This window comes from Hyperoodon ampullatus, assembly GCF_949752795.1.
Source record: "Hyperoodon ampullatus genome assembly, chromosome: 2".
Classification (NCBI taxonomy): domain Eukaryota; kingdom Metazoa; phylum Chordata; class Mammalia; order Artiodactyla; family Ziphiidae; genus Hyperoodon; species Hyperoodon ampullatus.
Genome location: NC_136915.1, coordinates 69,049,717 through 69,060,554, shown reverse-complemented (window position 1 = coordinate 69,060,554; position 10,838 = coordinate 69,049,717). Strand labels below are relative to the sequence as shown.

The 10,838-nt window shown below is 35.1% G+C and overlaps 1 protein-coding gene across 1 annotated transcript; it reads right to left on the bottom strand.

Annotated features, from left to right (window-relative positions):
* Positions 1-510: 510 nt before the first annotated feature.
* On the bottom strand, positions 511-10,545 carry DNAJB4 (DnaJ heat shock protein family (Hsp40) member B4; the record flags this gene model as incomplete). The annotated part of the gene is made up of 3 exons (XM_079727190.1): positions 511-744; positions 2,128-2,696; positions 10,335-10,545. The coding sequence occupies 3 exons, from the start codon at positions 10,543-10,545 to the stop codon at positions 511-513; spliced, it is 1,014 nt and encodes a 337-aa protein (XP_079583316.1).
* Between the last annotated feature and the right edge of the window lie 293 nt (positions 10,546-10,838).

Sequence of the window (10,838 nt, the reverse complement as noted above, 5' to 3'; positions counted from 1 at the left end):
GATATCCTTTTATGGGTACCAGCCCTATAGCAGCATTTCATATGGTGACTTTAATCTAGTTAACCAGATTTCCAAGTGACTTTGAGTTTTTATTTTCTAGAAATACGTATCACATGTATAGTTTCGTTAAGGATTTAAATTTCCATTATAAATGAGAACCTATCATACTGATAATGTAAAGATATAAGACATAAAGTACTTGGATAACCTAGTACTTTATTAGAAATATATCTACTAACTCCACAGAAACAAGTTTTACATGTAAGCAAAATACTAAAATTTTCTGATTCGGGAGAAATGAAATAAAATACAGTGAATGGTTTTCTCTCCTTCTCTAACTGTAAAAATCCCTTTTGCCTTTTTATTTGACCCGTCTCTATTCATGCAATTTAATGAACCCTCGAAATAATTTACATGTCTTTATACAGAATTCACATGTACATCAGTAAATGGCCAGTCCTTTTATATTTTCAGTGCCTTATCAAAATATGGGTAACAAAGTTTTTCATTCTATGAGGCAGGAAGATGTTTCCTAAGTACTTCTTTGGATGATGAGGATATAGTATCTGGGAAGGACACCTCAAATTCTATTAGAAGGTCACCACGTTGCTCAGGATTTTTTGGAAACGGTAGCCCATATCCGATAATTCTTCGCCTCATTCCAGGTTTCACAATATCATTTATTGTCATAGGTATGGTTCTTCCATCCATTGTTGGCACATTAAATGAGCAGCCACACAATGCCTAAAATGGACCAAATAAAATTAACAAACTTCAACACGTAAAAGTCTAATCAAAAATATTACCAGCTGTAAAGGACGATACCTCTAAGGCAAATTTTTAACCTCCAAAAGAATATCAATAATTATAAGACTTTTTCCACATTAGAAAGTCCCTTCAGGACACATATAATCAGACATTTTACAAAAGAAGGAAAGGAGAAGGGGAAGGAAAAGAAAAGGAAAAACGGAGGAAAGAATGTCTTTCACATTGCCCTGGAATGAAATGGATTGTTTGAGGCTGCTATTACAACATTCAAGATGCAGGGATGGAATGGGAGAAGAGAAGAGGGAGAAATTTAGGACTAGAAAGAATAAGATAGGAGCAACTACAAACTTCTCTGGAGGGAAAATGTTAGGACAAGAAATATACTAATTGTTTTAGTCAATAAATATTTACTGAGTACCTACTATATGCCATATATTCCTGTTAGAGGCTGAGCATATAGGGACCATGCACACAGACCCCACCTCAAGGAACGCACAAAGAATTCAGAAGCAAACTAGTAATTATAATACAGTATAAAGTTGGCACAGAAGTATGTGCAGAAGTCTTTTGTGAGAGAAAGGGCACCCAACCTACCCCCTTAGCTTCAGGGGGTAAGTTTGGGGTAAGCATTGGACCAGTAGCAGGTGTTGAGGTAGAGTGAGGAACAGCAGTGTTCCACAGAGTACAGCTCAGACAATGACACAGAGGTATACAAGATAAAAATACATCAAGCTTAGGGAAATGCATATACATTGAGGGTTAGAAATCAGATTAAAAACAACCTTTTATTTTAAGATAAAGAGTTTAGACATTATGGTAGATGCTATGTGGAGTCATTTAAGAATTTTAAGCAGGGAACTGATATGGCCTTATTTGCAGGATTACAATCCAATTTGAGAAATAGTGCCTAAAAATAGAACAAATACGAACTAATGTATTAAAGCAGTACCCTCATAAATTATTTTGTCTTTTAATACTTTTTTTGTTATATAGTTATTAACCCAAGTTAACAATTTTGGAAAAATCCTATACATGGACTAAGGTGATGAGATTACAGTGCAGATCTCATAAGCCATACCCGTAAAAAACAGAGTAGAGTTAATCCAGACTAGGCCTCATAGTGTATAATTCACTTAAAATTGTGATTTAAGTTGTAAGTATAAATAACTAAACTTAGAAAGTATAATCTTATCCATAAATGAGGTATAATAGTGGTACTACCTCAGAAGGTTCTTATGATAATTTTAAAAATAATGTGTAGTAAACATAAAATTAATGTTAGCTATTATTTAGATAAATGCCCTAAGATCACATGCATAATTCTGTTTGGTTTCAGAATCCTATGTCCTACCAACTTACCTCTCGTAAACTAATTCTAGCAGTATAAATTATATTTGATCCATCCCTTTTGAATTTTGGGTGATCTTTATCTTTAATGACAAAAACAATGTCTGCTGGAATACTAGTTGGTGTTTCATCTCCTTCCCTTGGAAAAGTAATTTTGGTACCTTCTTTCCACCCTTTTTTTATCTCGATAGTAAGAATTTTGTCCTCAGTTCTATAACTCCTTCCATCAGGGTTTAACCTTTTTCGAGAAATCTTCATCCGTTTGGTACAACCACTATATATTTCTTCAAGTGATACTCTAAGTTCATGAATAACTGGAGGATCTTGTTTGAGGCGGGATGGCCCCACAGAATTCCTGTCTCTTGGATATCCATTCATGCTGAATCCAAAGGCGCTAAAAGGATCTCCATCTACTTCCATCTCATCAGAATCTCTACCACCACCCATCCGTCTTCCAAAGAAAATTTCAAAGGGGTTGGAACCTCCGAAAAATGCTGCAAATGTGGCATGAGGATCGCCATGAAAGGTGTACCGGAAGGTACCTCCTTGTCCATCAGTACCTCCTGCTCCTCCTTTCAACCCTAAATGAAGAGATAAGCATGATTAGAAAAATGCTTACAACTCTTGAACGTTAAACTTTCAACAACTGTATTACTAATAAACTTTGGCTAACTTAGGTTGCTATTTATTAATATTGGCCAGAAATGCCATTATAACTGAATACAGAACTGCTACATAACTTCCAATCATTCCACCCTAAGTTAACTTTTTATCTTTCAAATTCTTCTTCCAAACCCCATCTTTTTTTTTTAACTGTTTTTTTTAAACTTCATTGGTTTTTTTTTTTAATTTATTTATTTTATTTTTATTTATTTTTGGCTGCGTTGGGTCTTTGCTGCTGCAGGCGGGCCCTCTCTAGTTGCAGCGAGCGTGGGCTACTTTTCATTGCCATGGCTTCTCTTGTTGCGGAGCACGGGCTCCAGAGTGCAGGCTCAGTAGTTGTGGTGCACGGGCTTAGTTGCTCTGTGGCATGTGGGACCCTCCCGGACCAGGGCTCGAACCCGTGTCCCCTGCACTGGCTGGCGGATTCTTAACTGCTGAGCCACCAGGGAAGCCCCAAACCCCATCTTTAATGATAATTTATTCCTGAGTCTTTGTTCCACAGGTAAAAAGAAAATAAATAAAAATCGGGAACCTCTTATCTCATAAGCTACTGGTTTGATAACCTAAAGTATATGAATTTTAAGTTTTTAAAAGATTTTTTTTTTTTTTTGCGGTACGCAGGCCTCTCACTGTTGTAGCCTCTCCCGTTGCGGAGCACAGGCTCCGGACGCACAGGCCCAGCGGCCATGGCTCACGGGCCCAGCCGCTCTGTGGCATGTGGGATCTTCCCGGACCGGGGCACGAACCCGTGTCCCCTGCAACAGCAGGCGGACTCTCAACCACTGCGCCACCAGGGAAGCCCCAAACCCCATCTTTAATGATCATTTATTCCTGAGTCTTTGTTCCACAGGTAAAAAGAAAATAAATAAAAATCGGGAACCTCTTATCTCATAAGCTACTGGTTTGATAACCTAAAGTATATAAATTTAAGTTTTTAAAAGATGTCATTCAAGGGGTGGGGGAGGGAAGAATTGGGAATTTGGGATTAGCAGATGCAAACTAGTATATATAGGATGGATAAACAACAAGGTCCTACTGTATAGCACAGGGAACTGTATTCAATATCCTGTGATAAGCCATAATGGAAAAGAATATAAAAAATAATATATATATATAACTGAATTACTTTGCTGTATAGCAGAAATTAACAACATTGTAAATCAACTATACTTTAATAAAATAGAAAAATAATAATAAAAAATAAAAGATGTCAATTGAAAGGTCTTCAGTAATCAATGCAAAATACGTAACCTAAATCTTTGAGTACCATTATAATCAGTGAGCACAAATCAATAATATAAAATACCGTATTTATACTAACTATCTGTATTTCAGATCACCTTTCACTGTTTAAGAATTAAATAGAACTCATTTGTGGCAGAAAGGGAAAAAATTCTAAAAACAGAAAACCCTATGAAAAAAATTTTAGACACTAAAATTGTTATCCTATCCTAGATAATGAAATTCTTTATCTAGGCATACCATGTGATAGCATTAATTTCAACAGCATGTGAAAAGACTGAAATCATGAGCTGTGAACTCTTTTGACATGTAAGGCCTTTGGGCTGGTTATTTCTGTCTATTATGGACAACCTGCTTCAGACCCCAAGATAGTGACCCTTTGATCCTCTTTTTTAAGCTCAACTAAGTAATAAGTAGCTCACAAGAGATTACATATTTGAAGTAGCATTTTCTACTACATAATGAAGGAAGATTCTACTAAAACCCACAGAACAACAGTATAGTGATCTTTTAAGGGATCAATACTGACAAGGATTTATATCATTACAGTATCAGCAAAGTTTCTGAATGAGCCTTATGGGCATTCCTGACCAAGGAAACAAGCAGGAAAAGAATACAAAAATTATGAAACTGTAAAAAAAAATTCAAGAGAATTAAACTAAGAGATTCCAATATATTCAAGCAGTGACCAATTTGAGGGCAAGAAATACATTTTATTCATTTTTGCATTGCTCATGCATACAGGTCTGAAAATGACAGGCGCTCATGTTTATTTATTTATTTAAATTTATTTATTTATTTATTTTTGGCTGTGTTGGGTCTTCGTTTCTGTGCGAGAGCTTTCTCTAGTTGCGGCGAACGGGGGCCACTCTTCATCAGGTGCGCGGGCCTCTCACTATCGCGGCCTCTCTTGTTGTGGAGCACAGGCTCCAGATGCGCAGGCTCAGTAGTTGTGGCTCACGGGCCGGCCCAGTTGCTCCGCGGCATGTGGGATCCTCCCAGACCAGGGCTCGAACCCGTGCCCCCCGCATTGGTAGGCAGACTCTCAACCACTGCGCCACCAGGGAAGCCCCGCTCATGTTTATTGAATAAAGGGAATGAACTAATTCTTAAAGCCTCCGAAAAGAAACTTTAAAATGTCTTTTGAGTGCCAAGATATTTCAGAAAAGGCAGAAGCAAAAACAATATAAAGTATAATCACACATACACATATATGAGAAATTTAATAATAAAAAATTCTACTGAAGTCACTCAGCATGATTTCACAGAGTTTTACGTGTCTTATTCTATTTGGCAACTTCCATTAAAAGGTATACATGTACTCTACTTCATCCAACAGTGTCAGCTGATTTTTAAATTTTTACCTTCATCCGTGAATAGAAATCTGGAGACACAAAAAGAAATCTAACAATTTGAAAATTGTCAATATATGTATTGAATGATACATCCAAATAGCACTCAGGGATATGCCTTGTAGAATCAGAATGACAAGTACAAGCAGGACAAGAACTTTTAACACACAGCTCATCCAAAACTTCTTTTTATAAATTTTAGTGGTATAGTTATAACTCCAAATGTTAAAAAAAGCTAGTGGCAGATTTTTTAAAATGATATATATATATCATATAACTCAAGGTCATTACCAATGTGATTAAACCAATGCTAAATTATTTCAATCACTTCATCTTTCATCCCACAAATAGAGTATAATAATTTAAGAGTTAGTAAAGTAAATTGAGTGAATTAGCCTGCTCAATCTAACCCTCTACAAGACAAAATCTAAATGTTTTGGACCTATAATGGATTCATGAAAAGAAAGAATAACATTTTAAGTTATTACATCATGGGTTTGGCTTTTCTCTAAAAGCCCTTCCTTCCTCTGCCAAAAATGGTAACTCAATCAGGATTACAGAGTCCCTGAGAAGATTCACACACAGTCTGAAGTGACGTTTATCAAAGCTAACAGCCAACAATGCAGCTTTGACACTAAACAGTCAACTACGTATCCTCTATGACTGAGAAAAATCCTACCAAAATTCGCACCAATACAACATGAATTATTATGCAAGTATCACTTGCATTGTCCGGCACTTGAATTGTAACAAGCCTGTCATCAACTACACAGTCAACTCTTTACTACATACATTCTGACTGCTCATGGAAAATTTTAATATTCAGCTAGATTCCCTCTGCTATCCAAATTTTTTTCTAGACACCATCATCACTCGTGTGAGCAAGAAATGCACCCCAGAGTCAACATTTACCTATGTTGTACCGACAGCTATTATTTAAAAAACAACCAATCAACCAATTTGCAATCCAGAAACAATTATGTGTCTGGGATACTATCCATAACAATGATATCCATTAGTTAGTTGATTAAAAGTTTATCAAAAGAAGCAGCATTGGAGAATAATTAGGATTTCAAAAAAAAATTATAGGACTTTAAAAACTTTCTTTAAGGAGATCTAATATGTAAAAACCCAGATTTATAAAAATACTTACAGAGTTAACTAGCATAATGAAATTCTTTAGACAGCTTTGATTCATAAAAATATAATTTACTCATTTTTTAAAATATATAGTAAATAAAAAGATTCAGTTGATTAACTATATAAAGAATAGAAGCTGCAAGCTAGTATAAAGATTAATATACTAAACACAAATTTGATCATATAAATACTACCTTTCAGTATTTAAGTTATTGAGTAAAACATAAACAATAAAAAAAGAAGGCATAAGGAAAAAGAAATGTTAGAAAACGAGACTACTATGAAAATGTGTTATTGAAAATCTTTTTTTTTTTTTAAGTCTTTTAATATAAACTTCTGTTGACATCATGGAACAATTCAGAACTAAACCTAAAACTTTAGGGGAGAGACTGGATCAAAATCCAATTTTCAATTTCTGTAGTTCTATGTTTTTTGTTTCAAATGATTCAACTATCGAGAAACGTCTCCATATGGAAAAATAGTTTTATTTATTACATACAATGAAATTAACCCATTGTAAATATACAGTAGTTTTAGTGAAGTTGTAGAATTGTGCAACCATCACTACAATCCAGTTATAAAACATTTCCATCAACCCAAAGAGTTCTTTCATTTCTATTCGTAGTTAACCCCTGTTCCCACCTCTAGCCCTAGGCAACCACTGATCTGCTATCTTTCTCTATAAATCTTCCTTATCCATGCATTTCATACAAATGGAGTAACAGAATATGTAGTCATTTACATCTGACTTTTTTAGCATAGTTCATGAGGTTATTCCATTTAGTAACATGTTTTATTAAATCAGTCCTTTTAATTGCTAAGTAGTATTTGTGTGTGTGTATATATATACATATACAACACACTTTATCCATTCACTAAAAGATGATACTTTCGGATTTTTTCATTTGGAGCCATCACAAATGGTGCTGCTGTGAACACTCATGTACATGTCTTTCTATGGACCTACATTTTCATTTCTGTTTTACAGATTCCTAGGAGTGGAAATGCTGGGTCATATGATAATTTCAAAACATCTCTATTTTTATCCAACCTTTAAAAAACCCAGAATTTAAAATTGTAGATATTAGAGGGGCTTCCCTGGTGGCTCACTGGTTAGGAGTCCGCCTGCCAACGCAGGGGACACGGGTTCAATCCCTGGTCCGGGAATATCCCACATGCCGCGGAGCAACTAAGCCCGTGCGCCACAAATACTGAGCCTGTGCTCTGGAGCCCACGAGCCACAACCACTGAGTCCATGCGCCACAACTACTGAAGTCCGCACGCCTAGAGCTCGTGCTCCGCAACAAGAGAAGCCACCGCAGTGAGAAGCCTGAGCACCGCAACAAAGAGTAGCCCCTCCTCGCCGCAACTAGAGAAAGCCTGCGAGCAGCAACAAAGACCCAACACAACCAAATCAATCAATCAATCAATCAATCAATAAAATTAAAAAAAAACCCACAACCAAGTAGATATAAAAAAAATTAAAAAAAATAAAATTGTGGATATTAGAGATTTTCAAAACACAAATATACTGTGGGATCACTGGTTCTGTTAGGTCCTAAATATATAAATTAGCATGTTCAACTCATACAATTCTCAGTTCATGGTTCCTTATTTCCACAGTCTCAGGCCTTGCAAAAGAAAGCAATAATTGGGGGAAAAAAGTATATCAGGTAAATTAGTAATGGCCCCACAGTCCTAAAATTATTGTTATGTTACTTCTAGAGAAACACATAGGGCTATGGAACCAGGCCTGCAGGCACAAACAGATCAATGACAGGCAAAGACACAAAAATATTTTCCCACATTTTAACAGTATACGTAATGAGGTATTTTAAATAAAGGATAACTAAATATAATACTTTTCTGTAAAGGAAGATAATTTCTAAAACATAATCGAATAACTTTCATTTAACTGTATTTTAAAGTAACATAACTAGAGAATGATATTTCTGAATAATATATTTCAATGCTTTAAAAAACTTATTCTTCCCTTACTATTACCTCTATTGCTTATATCAATTACCTGAGTCAAGAACAAAAAAAAGATTTGGGGTACACAGATGATCCTGTTTTAGCTTTTTTTTTTAATTCATTCACTGATGATGCTCAGTAAAAATCAAACTGGAGAAATATCACCCAAGAAAAACACTATTAAGAGGTAATATTAAGCCAAGAAAAATGTATCATTTGGTGACTTGAAAATTCTGCAAATATCCTTAGTAAACACTGAATCTTATGGTTTAGTTATAGACAGATTTGAGCTATTTGTGAGATGGGGATTAAATCAGTGGATATTTGCTTTTTCATGGGAATTTATTGTGTTACTCCATGTTTGTAGATTTCTTTACAAAATTACAAAATAACTTCTTCAGAAAGAGTAGTATATGGTTAGTAGTATCTCAGAATCCTGCTTAGGTTTTGAGAAGAACCAAATCATAGCATTTTGAGTAGTATGGCCATAAGGAACCAACAGGATTGAACTGCCCACTATTTGCTTTTTTCAGCAAGTACTCTGTAAGAACCTGACACTGCAGGTCCTCATCACACCAAAACTGGCAGCAGAAACTGCAATTTGGGGCAACTCAGATCAAAAACAAACAACAACAGCAAAAAACCCTCTGCACAATCACCCTGCTTATCTAAATTTAACTCAAAATAAGCAGTCACTACTTCACTATACTTCAGGATATATTTCTAATTAGGAAAATTTAACATTAAATGCAATTAAGGAAGCAAAAAAACCTGAAAAAAGTTTTCATAACTACAATGATTTTAAAAAGAACATCTGGGGAGAAAAATTAGTAATAAAACAACTTAGTCCTGATATAAAACGCTGAAAATCCCAGAACCTGTAGAAATTAAAGTGTTTTGTTAAATTAGCAATTTAAAATAGTCTTACTTTATAGCTACATTTATATGGAGATGATGGACAAACACTTTAAAATCCAGAATAATAAAAGGATAACCTTCAATTATTCCCATTTACTGTATTCAACTAGTTTCTGATCTCACAATCCAAGAAACAAAAGTGCGGCAGGGAGAGGAAAGGGAAGTTATCATGCCTTCCTCTATACCTAGATAGTAAAATTTTAAAAGAAATAATGTTACCTTAAAGTAAATCAATAATTGTTCTAACTAGGTGGCCATTTTAGGTCAAAAAATTGTATTTCTGAGATCTCATTTTCTTGGCACACAATTACTGTTTACAATTAAGCTAAAAACTTGTTCTGGTATTTTATGACATCAGGAAAATTCTTTCCTCTCCAGGCAGAATGCCAAAAACAACTACAGCTAAATGCCTGGGCCTTCGGCTTCTCAGAGAGACGATTCTGTCCTGTTTAATTTAAACTAGCTTTGCCATAAGAAAGGCAAAAAACTTCTTTTGTTTTCGTGAATAAAATATAAACTACCCAGAATTTGAACTGCCAATCTTAAGATTTTAAATGACTAAAGAATCTTTATTGGTTCTGACAGAAAATTCATTAGAAAATAAAACAGGTTGCATAAGACTTTTGACACAATTTCTTAATGAGTATGGGAATTTAAGGTTTCTTTTCAAATATAATGTTAACATTATAAATCTAATGGTAGAATAAACATATTACAAAATGTCAAAATCCAAAAAAAGGCAAACAAATACATTTCATTCATAGCTATGTAACATTCATTCATATGATCAGAGATGAAATCTTGTTTTCATCCATTATTTGCCTTTCTACTTTTGAAATGTCAGAGAATTTAATTTAATAACCAGAAGGCTGAGAGAGAAAAAAGAGAGACAGAGCTGGAGAAACAGAAAGATGTACACTGAATACTTACCTTCCTCCCCAAACTGATCATATATTTCTCTCTTTTTAGGATCACTCAATACTTCATAAGCTTCTGCGACCTCTTTAAATTTTTCCTCTGCCTGAGGAGATTTGTTCTTGTCCGGATGAAACCTGAGGGCTTGTTTTCGGTAAGCTTTTTTAATATCTTCATCGGAAGCTCCTTTTTCAATTCCCAAAATGCAATAATAGTCTTTCCCCATTTCGAATGCCTTGAAATGAACTTAGATTCCCTTTGTGAAAGAAAACAGCGTCCCCAGTCTTAGCAATACAATGATTCTAAGAAAAATAAACCAAGCTGGGTATTTTAAAAGTTAAAGCAAATCAGCAATTCAGCTTGGCTGTCTTAAGACAGCAAGCAGACAGTGTCTCTGTATTTAATTCCTTCCCCAACAGCTCACTTACAGATAAATATACACTACACAGGAGACGGCCTCCTTCTAGATCCTCCCATTTTCACTACGTGTCTCTGTACTTTCTAGAACAGCAAATGCTA